This window comes from Gadus chalcogrammus, chromosome 11, assembly GCF_026213295.1.
Source record: "Gadus chalcogrammus isolate NIFS_2021 chromosome 11, NIFS_Gcha_1.0, whole genome shotgun sequence".
Lineage (NCBI taxonomy): Eukaryota > Metazoa > Chordata > Actinopteri > Gadiformes > Gadidae > Gadus > Gadus chalcogrammus.
The window spans coordinates 13,418,162-13,436,530 of record NC_079422.1 but is presented as its reverse complement, the minus strand read 5'-3'; the positions used below and the strand labels follow the sequence as shown (position 1 = coordinate 13,436,530).

Sequence of the window (18,369 nt, the reverse complement as noted above, 5' to 3'; positions counted from 1 at the left end):
CCCCAACCAGCACCACCACCTTCTTCGCAGCAATGTCTATTAGAGGATCTGTGTGCTAATTCTTTTCATGTCCGGGGCTCCTGCAGATCTAGAGGTGCTACAAAGGAGTCATTTATGAAACCTAATGAAAAGAGCAAGCGGCTTGCCCAGATCAGGGGGGTCTTTTATGAGGTGGCGTGCGAGAAGAAAGCAGAACAGGAGAGCTACATGCCGTCCTAGCCCCGCCCCAACCCTGTTTTCTGAACAGAAAGTATGGCTTTATTAATGGCTGACGGAGCTCACTCGGGCCACAATGGAAAGAAACACGGCACAGTGTTGATGTAAATACTGCAGTTGATGCGACAACACGATGTACAGGAAAGGGCCGTACGGAGAGAGTGTTTCAGAGCAGGCAACGGCCAGACAACAGCCAAAAGCTTTTTATATGATGATTCAACACGCTATAACAGCTGTCGAATTTAGATGTTTTCTGTGAGACCCTTAAACCATTTCATCTTGTGTTCAATTCAAACTCACCTTAAACGTGGAAGGCCCCCGCCATTTCGTTAGTGATTTGGGGTAATGCATTGGAGATAGGCGCTGTGGAGGAAAATAAAAGTCTGCCAGATGTCTATTATCTTAATAACATTCAAACGCCAGGCGAGATGCTCCTCAGCACAATTCAGGTAGCAGTACAGTAATTCCATCAGCGGCCCTGATTGAAGCAAAAATGGCAATATGCAAATAGCAAAAGAGGTGTACAGCTACAAGCAAAACTCTCCAATCATTTAGATTTAAAGAAATAATATTGCACAGAGGGGGGAAAAATTAATCACACGGAAAAAGTGTCTCCTTTAAGATTGCACTGGTGTATTGCCCGGAGGCATGGAATGTAAATGGAAAATCAACATTGTACCCTGTGATAAGGCTAACAAATTAATACAAGTATTTTCTTTCCTCCTCCCATGCGAATGCCTGTATGAAAAACGGTGGAAAGGGAACTTTTGTTCAAGATTTTCTCCAAGGTTCAGCTCTGCAGGATGTGGGATTAACATCAACATTCACCTTGGCTGTGTGTCAGCTTTTGTTATATTTTCCCTCGTACATGGAAATGAAACAAAATGCGAGAGGCCTTTTTCATCTATTATGATCTATTATGACCGACCATATTTGTATGTTCATGCTACATCCATATTTGTTATTGACCATACCTTGTTGTTTGCCTTTACTGATCATCTCAACCTGGGCTGTCCATAGAATACTGCGCAGCCCAGCCCGCTGTGCCAGCTTCCCACCAAAATAGACTGAGAAAATAGTTTTTTCTTCAAAGTCTGAAGGAAGTGATGAAACATCTGAACATTTCCTCTGTGTGTGTGTGTGTGTGTGTGTGTGTGTGTGTGTGTGTGTGTGTGTGTGTGTGTGTGTGTGTGTGTGTGTGTGTGTGTGTGTGTGTGTGTGTGTGTGTGTGTGTGTGTTTGTGTGTTCTCCCTCAGGTCCTCTGGAGGATGGCCTGGAGGAAGAGGAGGAGGAGTGTGTCTCCGAGGAGAATGAGCTCATGGCCAAAGATGAGTTCTCGACGGAGGAGAACTTCTCTGCAGAGTTTGAGACGGAGAACATGAGCTGTGAAGACATGGAGTACTTCTGCAACAAAGGTTACCACCGCTTATGTGTTTTTTCATTCGAACATCTTAGTTGGTTGATACAGCATTTGTTACGATATATGCTGTGCCCTTAAGGGAATTTGTATGTATTGATTCAGAATAGAAAACACTGCTGTGTTTGTATAGAATTATCTATTCATATAATATACTATAAATGCAATCTGGACCTGGACGTTGGGAAACATACCCTTTTCACATAGTTATATTATATATAATATTTTTTTATATTTTCCTCCTAACATCACACAAGCAATGGTTTTGCAAAAAAGATGGCAATTGATCTAAAAATGATGCCATCCACTGGTAAGGCACCACAGCAACCCACTGGGAGTCCAGGCCTCCATGTCCGGTGTAGCGTTTCAGGATACTTTGCAACACCTGCTACTGCTCGGAGGTCCAGAACTTTAAAGAACCCGCTGTAGCCGAGGGCGCCCGAGTCGTCTTTGAAGTCCAATTCAATTAGAATGCCTCTTTGTGTGTTTGTTTCATTTTGGTCACACCTCGCCATCGCAGGAGCTAATTTGTGGTCGGCTCCAGGTTACACCAGCGAAGATGACAGCATTGTCACCCCCACCCCCATTCGAACCCCCTAGTAACTTGGCATCCTTCCCCCAGGTGTCCCCTACTCCAACATGCTTATGAATGCCATAAATTTGACTTTTTAATGAAGTAAGGCCCTTTGAATCTCACCCTCTCTTTCTTTCTCTCTAGTCAAAAAATAAATTGTTTTGAATCATTTTTTACACTCTAAACTGATGTGCCTCCTGGGAATATAATTTGAGGACGTCCTTAGAAAAATAATTTAAAAAAAAATCTTTCATGTTTCAGGTAGAGGCTATGCCCCAGTAATCATATCAATAATAATTTCTTTTGTTCTCGGGAAGAGCTAAGAGGCACAATTGTTTGAAATTTGCAATTACCAGCACCACCCTCTTCTCTTGTCCCATTTATAATGTATCCCTGCACACTTGAAGTGACAGCCTCTGATTATACACTGACCCCATAGTTAGATGATGCAGTACACGCTGGTAGGTTACAGCTTGAAAAAAAAGTGCAACTTTTACAAATCTTCAAAGAGCCTCATAAAAGCAATTTGTTCCCCCTATTGTCTCGGATATCACCATGCAAGGGAGCCTGCCTAAAAATTGCAGTTTGGTTTCTACGTGTTCGTGAATAAAAGTCAAACTAAATAGCGATCCGAAATGCCAAATGCTCCCTTTCCATGACTCTGGTAATCTGTCCCTTGTCATAGACATGCCTTACTAGTCAGATTTGTTTTTTTCATTGCTTTTGCTATCTAAGCTTAGCTAAGTCCTCCATTTCCTCGTAAGACCCCGAATGATGTGCTATCCCACTTTCTTTATTCTCACATGGCAAGTTCGGAGCGACCATCAGGTGTAGCCCCTTTTTTTCATTGTGATCCGTTCCTCAATGAGATCTCTTTTAAACTCATTTAAACCTATGTCTGAGTGGCTTATATTCACCCCACTTATGTGGAACTGCAGTGAATTAAATGGGACACAATCCTGGCAGCATTAAATGGTTTTAAGTGTGTTATTCCTCCACTATAGGAGGGAGAAAAAAAAGAGAGAACCCCCCCTTGATTAACTAAACCCTCTCAAATGTGATGGCGTGCTGTAATTAGCCCTGTGCGGACTCCAGCGTGGGTTTTAGAGCAGCCACTCATCCCATGGCCTTTATCTTCTGTGGCTTCCCGGAGAATAAGGTCTCCCGTGTAAGGTTCCTCCACTGTGCACTGGCTCGCCGGTCTTAGCTTAGCCTTGTATCTGTGTAGTCACTCTCTGAAATGGGCTTGTCAGGGGGACCTAAAACCTCCATTAAAAGTTTCAGCCTATAATAGGTATTAAAAAGCTGTTGGAACACAAAGAGGAGTACCAATTTTCATTAACATATGAAGCACTTATTAACTTTGATCGGAGTGCGGTGAAGTAGCAAAGCCGCTTAAAGGCGCAAAGGTCAAGAAGTGGGATGCCACCAAAGACTCCAAAGGCGTTTGCCATAGCCTTGCAGAAAGGGGCTCCCCAGATAAGTTCTTAAGAGGCACCTTCAGGTGCCATCTTGGACCATCGCTTGAACATCAGTAGGCTTTGGTTGACTCCACTGTTGACTGTCTAGGCCCTGGTGTCTCGGACTACTCCGAAAGCCTTTCAAATCTTAGGGTTAGGCTGCCTAGGATGCTGAAAGAAACATCAATATGGGAAGTGGAAATTCCCTGTACTGTATGTACGACCAGATTTATAATGTGAACGCATTCCACTGTGTGACTGCATTGAGAGTGCTATGAAGAATCAATCAAGCCACCAGTCCTTGAGAAGGGTATTCCTTGACATAACTCAATAACAACCATCATTGTTGTAAACTGAAGTAAGCGAGTGAGATAGACTACCATAAAGCCAGTACCAGGCAAAACAATGCTTCCGAGAGGAACAGTTCATAAAATACATGTTTTCTAGGAAGGAAACCTTATCAAATCCACAGTATCAAACCGCTTCAGTTTCACATTTATTTTGTCTTGCTTGTTAAAAACAGTAAGAACTCACACTTTCTACAGGTTAGGATTTATATATTATTGCACACCTAGCATTGTAGCAACTGTTGGACAGATAGCTTTTTTATTAAGTAACCAGCATTTTTTATACTGAAATTGTGAAATTTCACCTTGCGGTTTCACTCCCCTTTTTTATTTGTCTTGAAAATATGAACGCAATAAAATCTAGGAATCCAACATGTGTATCTCACGGTCCATTGCAAATAACTCTGAAGATACAACTTCCTACCGTTTAAAAAATACAGAATGATTCTGCTTCGGTCTGTGACTTGATGACGACAAGGATACATCCAGCATGACCAAATGTGGCCTTCTACGTTCACAAGCAAGCCTTCGCCTCTTACAGTATCAAATCACGAAATTAAATAATAATAAAGAAAAAACATGCAGGACCCTTAGCCTTATGATTACAACTGAGCCGTACCTGACTACCCCGGACTCAACATAACAAATAACAAACCAACCTTGACCCCTAGAGTGACCTCTCACTGAGCAATTGGACACGCAGCGGTCTGAGGCGTACTGTAAGCAAACCCAGAGTGGCAGAATTAATTATGCCACTCTTTGTGCTAACACATAAGTAATCAGAGACTCCAGCAACACACAGGGAACAGCAACACACATCTCCCTAGCTCCTTTCGCCACAGCTGCCAGCAGCCCCAGAGTGGCGAATGCGGAATTTTAATGCAGAGTTGATGGTGGAGAATATGGAGAAATGCTAATTTGCGATGCGATAAGATGAATCGAGTCATCCCTTTAGCCCCATTTGACTCAGCGGAGGAAATTAATCATTAATGTTTGTTAAGTATGACAATCTAACTGGGCCAGATCTACATGCTCAGAGACTGAGGCAGAGGGAGATAAAGACCCGGGCTGCAGACAGGGAGGAAAACTGCCAGATTCTGTAATGATGGGAATTTATTGGCATTTAAAGAGACAGTGGCAAGGCATTCCCCTAATAGCCTGCCTCCGTTGGAGTGCTCTGCTCACCACAAATTGCTTGCAATTGAGACCTATTTTTCAGATAGCAGGGAGGACTTACAGCTATGCTTGACTTTGGTAACAAAAAAAAAAGGTTACTACTTGGAATTGACTTTATCTGCTGCTGCACAATCTGTATCAACAGCCAAATATGCAATACCAACTAACTGGCACTGCAGCTGGAGGGATGGCAGGCATAGTCCTTATATTGGGTTCAAATTATTGCAATGGTTTCCCAGACTTGGCTTGCACCATTAGTACAACTTTAAGAAAGTGACAGTGAGCCAGAATCATCCCATATTGCACTAACCTGGAATTTAGTTTATAAAAAATGTCTCCTTAATAAGAGTCAATTTGTATTTGTTTTTACATTTTACAGAAAATGCACTAGCACTGTCTTTAGGCTCCATGGTCAGGATTAGATTGCTCTGAGCTCCTTAAAGTAGCACGCAAGAGATTGACATTTCCAAGGGCTTCCTCGGCAGAGGCAATGCTAAAAGGGGGAGAAAAAGCCAATATGACTTTGTTGCTACCTTGCTCGAGGAGTTGTTTGTGTAAATCGCCTATAAGCTTATTGACCTGAATGTGGCACGCGGCATGTGACTCGCGATTTGGCTTGAGAGCTGTCCTTTGATAGAGCAGCGATAGGGCTGATTTTAACAGCTCATTGGCTCCTCTCGCATGCCCGCCAACCCTGCACCCAGCAGGCCCGCTTGCTCCCCCAGCCCTCCACGGCCCTTCTGTTCACCAGCCCCATTGCTGCAGCTCGCCCTTAAGTGTCTCCATTTTGATTGCACGACCAAGAGGGGATCCTAAGCCAGATGTAAATTATGATCTTGGCGATAATGCAGGGGATGATCATTGACAATCTGTCTCCCTTGATAAGCGGCCACACCTCCCATTTGGATGATGAAACAAGGCAGACACGCTCTCTCTCTTGATCGTAGGAGACCTTTGAACGGAACGGAGTGCCTCGATCAATCTGTTTCTATAATGGAAAGGGCAAACACCTATGTGTTTGGAGCCATAAAGAGAGGCCGGCGCATCACTGTGTATTTAAAACGACTCCTGTCATCATACTGTCCATTCAATACAAGAGTGCTGCTACAGCGTTTTCTATTTCCAACGCCAGCTCTTCTCTTTCCTAGTGACATGTTTGCAAGAAAACTTCACCGAAGCCCTATGACATTGTTCCCTGTGAGGTTGCCAGGGTGATTGTGTTTAAAGTGAATAGCATTTCGGGTTAGATAGAGGGCAGGAAATCCTTAATCATTGCTTAATTAAGGAATCATCTTGTAGCTCCATTTTCCGGGCTCTAATTAAACACTTCCAAGAGATTTGGTTACAGGGTTTAACATGTTTGCCTGAGAACAAGGTAGTAGTGCCTTTAATGTTATCTCCTCTGCTTCTTTTTATTGAAAGGAACTGTTGATATACACGCCTTTGTTATCCCCTGGCACAATACCAGCCCTGTGTGCAGAAAGATACATTCCAACTGTAAATAGCTGGTGGTGGAAATTAAGTTGAGTGGTTGCAGGGTTAATATACAGTAGGAAAGGAGGCTGTGTTGGGATAGCAGCCTGAACAGACACTTGCGTTAGCAAAACTGGGTCATAATGACCGGCTGTACTGGATCTAGGACATATATGAAGACCCCCTTACTTTGTTCTCTTTCCAGTCGAGCGCTGTGAGACTTTAACTGTGAAAGGGCTATACCAATAAAATTGACTGGACTTGACTTTGACTTCTCCTCCCCACTTGATGTGAGGATGATGTGAGGCAGGGTGTATCTGACGAGAATAACGCCGTATCAGTGGCAGCATGTTCAGTAGCTCGCTGTAGTGGTTGTTTTTGTGTCGTGTGTTACTCATTTTATTTTACTTGATTTGTCTGTTTACGGGTGTCCAACAGAATGCCACGATTTCTTTTCGGGATCAATAAAGTATCTTTCCCTTTTTGTGGGAATGTATTTGGAGTTTATTTCCTACCATCTTTACATCATGTCTTTAAATGTCTTTAGTGCAAAAGCACAAACACGCAGGTTAGTGTGCGTGCTTGATGGCGAGATGAACTTGAGCAGACAAAGGCTGGTGAAGTCGTTGTAGTGTGTGGGTCCTGCGGACGTTGCCACAGGAAGCGGGGTGACATAAAACACAGAAGAATGTCGTTCAGTGGTGGTGGTGGTGGTGGTGGTGGTGGTAAGCTGCAAACCCTAGCTATACCGCGCAACGTAATAGCGCTCTATTTTTTCCTAAATGTTGAAGGAACATGACGATTCTCTATACGTATCCCCATCTTCTGGAGCATGTGACAAAAGCCGTCTGCGGTGGTGTGATCATCCATTGTGCTAAGCCAGACTTGCCCCTGGCGTTCTCTATTGGATTTTGCCACATCAAAGGGATGCGAAAAAACGATAGTCACAAAAGTGACAGAAGTGTCCCTCCCGCACACAACTAGACGACCTCCCAGCACACTAAAAGTGCCCAGGGGTTAGAAAGACGGTGTGAGGTATGAGCTAGGGCTGTGTCAGCACCTCCTACCTAGAACACCACTCTTAGCCCGGATCTGTGGACCATAAGAACTTCTGAAATCAAAGCTTGAATTTTTTTTACTCATTTTGTTTAAATTAAATGTTTATCAATACGTGGAACTGCTTGCGTTGCGTTGTGCAGCACCATTGAAGGAGATGTACTTTTAAAGCCAGGTCATGAAGCATTGACATTATCATGATGAGATACCCCAATACCCCACAAAGCTAGCATGGTTCTTTGTAAGCGGGCAACACTCTAAATCTGCCCTGCATCCTATAGCACACATTTTGGCTAGCTCCACAATAGATCAAACAGTAATAAATAGCAGTCCCTCTCCCACACGTTGCTTTCCTTCCTGGTCCATGGGCCTTCCTCCTGTTCCTGTTAGCCCTCATGGGAACTCCTTTACTTAAAAGTGTACAGCTGGACCCGGTGAGCTCATAGACCTTACAAACACACACACTTACGTGACCCCCCACACACACACACACACACACACACACACACACACACACACACACACACACACACACACACACACACACACACACACACACACACACACACACACACACACACACACACAGAACCACACACACACACAGAAACACACACACACACACACACACACACACACACACACACACACACACACACACACACACACACACACACACACACACACACACACACACACACACACACACAAACGCACATTCCCATACATCCACTCACAGACTTGTCAGTAGCTGATAACAGATTACATAGTGCCGTTTAACAACAATAAACACAATTGAATGTTCCTGCGTGATTTATCAAACTGGCCTTGACTTTACATTCCCTTTCACCTCGTTTCCCCCTGTATCCAAACACCTCTATACAATATTTTGCAGACTGTAATGCAAAATTAAATGAGGTTCCTGAGCATTGAATCAGGCTTTTGCTCTGCAGGAGAGGGAGATGCAAATCGTGAGGCGGGCGACGAGATGGACACTCAGAGCGAGAAGACCAGGCACCCCCCAGCCGGGCTGGAGGACTGGGATGGACCAAGTAAGTCTCTCTCCGTCAAATCACTCGGTGGCAGAATTCTAGCTTCATGTGTATATTTAACATGCCTTTGGCTTTCTACCACATGTGCACCACAACCATTTTTCCATCGCCACCCATTATCTTAAATCGGACGTGTCTTTGATTCCGAATGCCGATCAAATCTGTTAATCCGATCAAACCACTGATCATACCAAGCTAATAGTCTTGCAATATGAAAGCGTAAAATGATTTCACACAACTGCAATTCTTTGGAGGATGGAGGATCACATCTTGGTAAGCACATATCTTGTGTTCACCATACATTTTTCTATCTATCATCTATATTTTTTATTAAATCAAATACAAAATGATAATATGTTTTGCATGCTTCTTTTAGTATTGCTGTTATTAATAGATAACAGACAGAAAATAAAGTGAGTTCCTGTTTTCCTGTTGGAAAACCCTCTGTTGCATTCAGTGACAGTAAGGAACGTATCTTCTATTAAAAGTCACCTCATCAAAGTGATACTGCCTTGAAAAAGATCAGTTCGCAACAATTACATTTCCAATATTGCCTACACCCACCACTGCTGAACACAGAAAAATATTTCCCCTTTGAATGCATCAAATGACCCCGAGAATTTACTGCAGGTGCATGCATTACCAAAAAAAGAAAAAGAGAAAAAGAAAGAGAGCAAGCGGGGGGGAGAAAAAAAAAGTGGATTTGGGCAAGTTGTGCTAGCTAGCTCCGAAGCCCCCTGGGGTGTGTATTTTATACTGACAGTGAATCAGTGTTATCGCACCTATCAGATAATGCATTTATCATTAAATTTCACATTTGCATTTAAATCTGGGGAAGGAAATGAGCATTGCTGGCTAAAGATAAGAGCGCAGGGACGACAGTAATAAAGCATCACTGTGATCTGCCAGGAGACAGGGCTGAGGGGGTCAGCTCAGAACTATGGGGGCCGCGGCGGAGGGAAGGCAGCGAGCGCGGTAAAACGGCCCTCTTTGGCGAGAAAATGCTGAGCTTAAAAATAGGGCTTTGAAAAGAGGGGATGGATGCACTCCGACGACATCTATGACTGACTGTAATTATGCTTCCTTCCGCCGCTTCTTAGCCGTCCCAACGAGCATTAACGGCTCAGAACATACTGCTGGACTGGCAGGAGAGGGAGAGGGAGAGGGAGAGGGAGAGGGAGAGGGAGAGGGAGAGGGAGAGGGAGAGAGAGAGAGAGAGAGAGAGAGAGAGAGAGAGAGAGAGAGAGAGAGAGAGAGAGAGAGAGAGGAAAGGCATGGGGAGAGAGACAGACAGAGAGAGACAGAGCAGAGATTGAGATAATACAGAATATGTTTGTTCAGGAAACCATGGGAGATCTGATGTGCGACAGGATAACAATTTAATGGCTCGGTAAAGTACTTGATGCTTATCTACAACGCCGCCGCTAACTCCAGTGACTTTGAGCGTTTAAGAAACATTCATTGTTTTGTTTTTCATCTAACATCACTTCACTCACATCCTCTGACCCAATCCAAAAGAAGTTACCCATTTTCATCAGTTCAAACTGTTCCGTGGAGATCGAGCATGCACTTTTACCAATGGCAATCTAGCTAGCTCGCCACCATCCTCAAATAACCCGAACCTCCAACATGTTGCTGCTTACAGTCAATATTTCATCCGTAATGTGTTTCCTCATCAGCTTGGTGACGCAGCAGGCAATTAGCAGGACAAAGTTACCGTGGTGCACATGTACTTCCCCTAGCTCAATAGGCCGCGCAGATTGGGCAGAAATGACTCTTGCTGCACAATAATGTCATTCACTCCCCCATCATGGCGGCCATGAAAGGTCATTTCCCCTTTTAATTTTTCCCATTGTACTGAAAAAGTCAGATGGGCATGTTATAATTTGAATAAAGCAGAGAATCAGACAATCAGATAGGATCGTTCGAAATGACATGACTTGCTGTTCACGCCGATTAAAAGCACATTTATTTAGTTTGAGACAGTCTACCCTTTAATCTCTTTGTAAATGTTCAGATAGTGCCACATTCTAAAGTTCTTTGTTATTCTTTGGCTTAAGTTTAAGCAGGTGCGATTAGGATCCCCAACAGATAATTGTTAATCACTGCGTGCGTGCATCTGAATAGGAAGTGTGATGGCCATTACATTTAAAAAAGGGGACTGAAGTGCTTTAATGAGGTGGGCTAACTCTGAACAAACCCACCTGCTTTAGTGATTCCACTGAAGCACCTCCATAGCGTTTCCCTTTTGCTGCGTAACAACAAAAGACTTGTACAATCTACATCCCATAATTGAACTCCTTTTTTTCCCACCCCCCACACCCCCCCCCCCCCATCCCTTGTACTTCATCTTTCACTTTAGCAAGTCATCTCAAGCACCACGTCTGTGGTTGCTCCTGTTCCCTTGATATTCCCCCCGCTCTGAGACAGCAGAGAATATGAGTTGCTATTAATCTGATAGCGGCGCCATTCTCTTCTGTCGTACAGTACCAGGTCTCTGATGTGGAACACCCAGCGAGTTTGTGTCTCTTCATCGCCCTCTCTCCCTCCCTCTCTCTATCTCTCTCTCGCTTTCTTTTCTTTCTCGAGAAGTATGTCCTCAAGCAAATCTGCGCGTTGATCTTCCATTACATGTTCATTTCTCGTTACGGGTGTTTCACAATCAGCCGCTGATACGGGCGATAGCATGCAAAGCCATTTCTGATTCATTTCCACAGACTAGCAGCGATAGTGATCTATGTCTCTTCGCCTTTCTTTCTCTCTTGCTCTGTCTCTCCCTCTCTCTCTCTCTCTCTCCGTCTTACTGTGTCTCCTCTAGGCTAATTGGGAATGGTGGGCGTCTGCTAGCTAACTCTGCTAATGAACTTGTTCTCAGCCTTATCTAAATGGCTGCTCGTGTAAACCACACCCCGTATCAAACTCATAAAGAAGTCAGGGATCACTGAGAGCGGTGTGGTTGTCACTGTTTTCCTTTATTCTTGCAAAAAAAAGTCTGAATATTTTCATTTTGATTTGATGGTTGGGCTCATTAGGCCTAACTTGAATTTCACACACAATGAGCAAATTCGATATAACTTTGGATTTGTGTCATGTGCTATTTTATATCAGCCAATACATTACAATAGCCATGTGTTTTAGGAAATTCTAAATAGCTCAGCAACCCACAAAGGAAAAAAAAAAATGGCAGAATTGACGCGTGATTGCCTTGTCCACAAATCTCCTCGCTTGGCCATTACCCCATGGGCATGGCCTAGCCTGCACACAATCTCTCTCTCGCTCTCTCTCTCTCTCTCTCTCTCTCTCTCTCTCTCTCTCTCTCTCTCTCTCTCTCTCTCTCTCTCTCTCTCTCTCTCTCTCTCTCTCTCTCTCTCTCTCTCTCTCTCTCTCTCTGTGCCAGCTGGGCACTGAGCCACAGCCAGGCAGGGGTCAACTGAAGGAGTGGTTCTCGGCATTGGTACCTGACAGTTGGCCACGAGCAGAGCCACTCCCCCCCCCCACCCCCGGTTCCCCATTTCCTTCCTATTCATCTAAAGCCTTTTAACGCAGGCATCAAATGGACGTTAATGTGGCTTAACTTAAACGCACCTACACTTTGGGGGTTTGGGTGCTGAAGGGAAGCCAAACCAAAAGTATGTCCGGGCTGAACCTCCTTCTCCTCCACAGCCCTCAGAGAAACAATCACCGTGCACACAATGCACATATGTGATGCGAGGGGAATCCGAGGACCAGATGGCCCCGATACGGTGGCAGGTGCCGCCACAAATGTTTTGGGTTGCTTGTGCTACTATTTATATCATGGTGAAACGCAAGAAATGCAGATACTTGCAAAAACGGACACAGAACTAAAATCTTTTGGACAATAGTCACCTGGAACTTTTAGATCCAACACCACTTCAACTCAAATAAATGCCGTCCAGCTCGAATTGTTGTTTTTCAGTTGCAGTTCATTGAAATTGAGAGTAGATGTTATTTTAGTGTTCGAATTTAAAAGTTACAGATTTTACGTTAGTCTTGGATTTTGCCTTCACTCAAAGTAAATTCACCCCCAAAAACTAGTCAGCTTTTTATCTTTTTTTTTCATATCCCCCACACAATAATTATTCATATTTCTTTTTGGACTGAAGTTCCTTAAGTCCAGTTGCACTCAGTAAACATTTCTAACTCCAACACCCCAAGTCCATTACGAAGTCAGGGTGTCGTAGAGAGGAGGAGTGGGGGGGGGGTTTGAGGGAGCTGGGGGGGGGGGGGGGGGGGGGCACGACAAAATGAAGCAGAGAGACAAACGGCGCGCCCAGATGCAGATTAGGCGGTAGAAGATGAGGGTGTAAAAGGGATTTAATGGTAGGATGGATTAGAGAAATCCTTGTAACAATGTTAAATAATTATGGTTCCAGCCGAGATCAAAGCACCATTGATTGAACCCCTCAAGCCTTGAGCACACAGAGTCTTGGAAAGCAGAGATTGGTAAACTGCTGCACAGACCACTCCGGCTGCCTCAGTTAAATTGGATTGGAAATATTAGGATGTAGATGAGTCCTTCAGGAGGCTTCCGGAGGGGGGGGGGGGGCTTTTGTCAACCGGAAATGTAGCTTGGGAATGGAATGAAAGGTTTGATAGTGTACGGCGTGGTAAGACGGGGATGTCGCAGCTGTCTCCACTGATACCTAAGCGTTTTAAGTAGACTTATAGACGCACTTGACTGTTATATCAGCAAACTGAAAACTTTCACTGCCGGCTTTCATATGTTTCCCCCCCCCCCTGTTTTTTTCTCCCTTTCCCTGCTTCTTGTAATCAAGGAATTTGGACGTACATCATGGCGAATGCTGCCTTACAAAGGACGGTTTTTATCTCCGTCCTCCAGGGGTTTAGTCAAAGTCTTCTGACAAGTCACACACACAACATGAATGACACAGAGATTGCTGATAGCGCATGCAATGATAAAAGTCTGTCGTTGGCCGCCACTCGCCACTCGTTTCCCGGTACTAAGTGATGTAAAACTGCAATCAAGCAGAGCCATTAGAAGACACGTGTGTCTTTTCTAATGATTCTATACTCTCTGCTTTCTGAGAATCTGCCATGGTGGTGTGTGTTTGTTTGTGTGTGTGTGTCTCGGTTTTTGTGTTTGTTGGGTAAGGAGGGTGTATGCGCTCATATGCATAATATTTACCTGTGCACACAAGACCCTAACCATCCCCCCTCCCCCATCTCCCGTACTTCCACATGAATTCACAGTGTGTGACTATAATGATGCAGTATGCAACAAGAGAGATTAGACAAATCACTCTACTCCGATGCTGTATCGCCTTGATGCAAATTTAGCCACTGATCCGCAATACTAAGAGGCTTTATTGTACAACTTCATGGTTGTTAGTTATATAATCTAAAATAGGGCAAAATGCAATCACCGGTCTTATCGTCTATGGAAAATTCCTCTACGCCCCGTTCCGTTTTTTTCTTCGGGGTGGTGGTTTTGAGGGGCTGTGGCATGGTAAGAATAACCTTAATGAGATAATTCGGATGGAACCATTTTTCTATACATCTCAATAGAATTTGTGTCCACTTTGCAGAGCTCACGGTGGCATTCTTTATTGTGGTTTCTTCTGGGCCACAATGAGAGCCATCTAAGGAACTCAGTTAGGGGGGGATAAGAAAGGCAGAAGCTGATGCTAAATATGACGGCGATTTAAAACGCAGTCGGTGGTAGTGTTTCTGCCCCCGGGGGACTTGACACCCAACGTGTCTTTCTTTAGCTCCCGCACAATGTTTGTTCTGCGATGCTTACCCTTGCAGGCACTGCGGTGCGGCTCTGTCTCTTTTTCTTCTAAGAGGGATCGCTGTAATTGGCTGAATATGTGATGTGTGTATTTAGCATTAACATGGAGACGTTCAGGCAACTTCTCCAAGGGGATACGCATGGCGGTGGGGAAAACTCGGAATTACTCGACTGAAACTCAAACGTGAACATGGAATTATTTTTCTTTGTGACACACTTTGTGTGTGTGTGTGTTGCTACAAAGTCACTTGCTTCATAGCTGGTTCCCATGCATGAATTTTGGATTTTTTTTGTTTTTACGAATTGGGACATTGGAACTTCTCAGATAACGTTTGATTTGATATTCTGGTGTAATGTAATATTTTACTTTAATCCAGTTTGAAAAGTCCTTCCATGATGATTTTTATATTTAACAATGTTGACGCATAAAAGGAGAGAGAGAAAGGGAGAGCGAGTTAGAGACAAAGATACACAGAGAGAGAAATATAAAGACACTTGCCCTGGTGTAATAAAAGATATTGATGTGGGAGACCAGCCTAACAGCCCCCCCCACCCGCCCACACACACACACCAAAATCTACTTCCCTATTTTTTTCTGGGTCGTGGCAGTGGGAGGGCCCGCTTGTCAACCAAATTAAAATCCCAAATAATAGTAATAATAATGATAATGCAGAGTTAATAAAAAATGGCATGTTCCTCGCTGATTGTGTGAGTGTTGTGGTATTCAATTATGCAATTTTCATTGGCATATTAATCATCTTTTCAACAAACAAGCCGCTGTTAATTAAAGCAAAGCATGGATAAAGACTTGTTGCTGGATCATCACTCCGTTTATCACTGCGCACAGACCCGCAGTTAAGTAAATTCAGCCTGTGAGATGAATTTCAATGGTCCCCCTGTTTCCTCCAGTGTGTGTGTGTGTGTGAGTGTGTGTGTGTGCGTGTGTGTACGTGTGTGCACCACTGTTTATGTATGCAAGTTGCGTATGGAGGAGGGGGTTACTGACTCTGCATGTACCCGCGTGGGAAGACGAAGAAGTTGTAACTCATTTAAAGAAAATCGTGTGATCTTATTGTTTAACAGACCATTCCAAATTATAAACACATGTTGTGGTTGGCTTTTTTTGAAGGATCAGTCTACCTAGACTTGGAGATGAATTACTCCTCCTTCTTTTCCATTTTTTCTCCTCTTTTTTTCCGCTTGACGATTTTTGAAATAAAGACCTGTCTTGGTTTAGTGCAGTACCTCCATGTAGGCATTTTCGAAACGACAGATTGCAATTTGTGGCCACATACTTCAATGTGATTGGCAATATCAGTTTTGTCCAACAGGCCAGTACGACTCTATCTCTTTCCATCTGACGTCTCTATACATGCAGAACCAGTAGCACCAGTGAGTGGTAACTCGGCCTTCATCCCCTCCTTTGTCTTGTACTATTTATTTGTCCATTGGTGATGGTGGGTTCTGGCTGGCTCATCCGCGGTGGAACGGAGAAAGGGAGATACGATTCCTCTGCCATTCCCTCAGTAAATAGACATGGAGGGGGGGGGGGGGAGGCTGTCCAGCCAGACAGCCACCGAACCACTTGAGTTCCACGCAGCATCAGTCACAAAAAAAAAGATACAAGAACTGTAGGCTTGTGTAGACATGCTGCCCCCCCCCCCTCCGTCCCCGTCCCCCTTCCCTCCCTCGCCCCCATCCCTCATTGTGGAGCAACTTTATCAGCTCACCCACTTGCAGAAGTGGAGGGCCAGTCGCTTCTTAACTTAAACATAAGATCTTTGTGGTCTGAAGCACCCGGCTGCACCATGCCCAACAGCGGTGGAGAAAAGCAAACATTACTCCAGTGTTGCCGTCGCCCATCACAAAATCACACCGCACCGGGGGGAGAGAAAAAAATCGTGTTTCTGCTGTGTTAGCTTGAATCTAAATGCATTCAAACAGACTGTTGCACTGGAGCAAGATTCTCCCCCCTTCTCAAGGAATGGAAAGAGAGAGAGAGAGAGAGAGAGAGAGAGAGAGAGAGAGAGAGAGAGAGAGAGAGAGAGAGAGAGAGAGAGAGAGAGAGAGAGAGAGAGAGAGAAATGAGGGAAGGAGGGAGTGTAGGAGACAGATAGAGATGGTGAAGAAAAGAGTGTGAGAGAGAGAGCGGAAGAGAGAGAGAGAGGGAGAGAGGTAGAGAGAGAAGTCAAAAACCTCCACATAACAATGCCGAAGAAAAATCAGAACATTTTCCACCGAAAGATGGGCCATTTCCAAATCCTTGTGCCCTATCAGACAAATTAAAGTAAATCAAGCATGAAATGAAGCAGAAGAGCCTGGAGATAAGGCTCCTTTAAGTCGTTTACAGATTAGGACAGAGAGAGAGAGAGAGAGAGAGAGAGAGAGAGAGAGAGAGAGAGAGAGAGAGAGAGAGAGAGAGAGAGAGAGAGAGGGAGAGAGAGAGAGAGAGAGAGAGAGAGAGAGAGAGAGAGAGACAGAGAGAAAGAGAGAGAGAGAGGTGCATCTGGTCTATGCCAGTGAAGGAGGCTAGTTTTTCCCTCCACAATAGCAGCCTGTGTATAGGATTACTCTCCCCTGTCACCGACATGAGGAGCAGTCAGGGAATAGACATCCACAAAATGTGTCTAAATATGTTCCCTTTAAAAAAAAAAAACTTGAATCAAAGCTCTGTCTTCCTTGTTGAACCGATGTGACATGTGATATTGAAGCTTAATACATCCAACATATGACCCGTGTAACATTTTGAATTATGTTTGTTTTTTTCAGTTTAATCGGCTGCCTCTTCACCTTTTCTAACACTCAAGCGCTTCTATCACTGTGGGACTTAAGATTAAAATGGATGCAGGATTGGCTGAGCCGTGTCACATGACTGCATGGCTGTCAGTTCCTATGCCCATATTAAGTGTGCATGTGCTCAGGTTCTCGTTAAGTAAATCGTATTTCCGAATATAATTTGAAAATGTTGCATCATTAAGAGATTTATTCGTCAGCGTCATAATTATTTTCTATTTTCCACGGCATCGACAGGTTAATTGCTGTTTTTATTTTGGTTGCACACTAATAATCAAAGCATAATTACAGGAGCAGCTACGCGTGGGGAAGAGCTCAGCAAAATCCTAAACAAACGTACTGTACATGTACACAAACAAACACACAAGGAAAACAAGACATGCTCCATATATGTCTCCACTTGTTGTTATGTATGCACCACATGAATTTCATACCGTAAGCCAGCTGCATATTGAATCAATGTGTGTGTGTGTGTGTGTGTGTGTGCATGTGCATGCATGGGCATGAATGTGTGAGTGTGAGAAGCATAAATACCTACACACACACAAACACACACACACACACGGCAGGGAGCGTCGCTCTTTGATGCAGCCTGCAGTGCTCACTGGATTTTGTTTCACCGCCCCTTGTATCTTTTCTCCATGTGATGAGAGGTGGGCTCGGCTACTGCGGCGAGCCCCGCTCCCAGACAGACGGGAGAGCCATGCCTCATCACCGGGTAGCTGCTCCCAGGGACCTCCGCCTTGACCTTCCCAGCCCAAGACTTAGGTTTAGCTGCGTTATCGCACTATCTCCAGGCATTTAAAAAATACTCCTGAAACTCCCTATGATTTAACCCGCTTTTACGCTGTTCACATCAAAACTGGATGAGAAAGAGCTTAATCCATCTTATCTGTTGACTGTCATACTGCTCAGGCTAAAACCTGCTCACAAAAGACAACTAGGTCACCCGGGGAAGGAGAAAAAAAAGGAGGCAGAATTCCCTGTTACCCAGGAGAAGTTAAAGTAATTGACTTGGGAGGTATTTCAGGT

General features: G+C 44.2%; 1 protein-coding gene across 1 annotated transcript in view; it reads left to right on the top strand.

Annotated features, from left to right (window-relative positions):
* The window catches only part of zfpm2a (zinc finger protein, FOG family member 2a), a 125,174-nt gene that overhangs the window by 33,605 nt on the left and 73,200 nt on the right, over positions 1 to 18,369 (top strand). The window contains exons 2-3 of the mRNA XM_056602994.1: positions 1,473 to 1,631; positions 8,673 to 8,771. Coding sequence (XP_056458969.1) covers positions 1,473 to 1,631; positions 8,673 to 8,771 — 258 coding nt within the window. The remainder of the gene's footprint in view (positions 1 to 1,472; positions 1,632 to 8,672; positions 8,772 to 18,369) is intronic.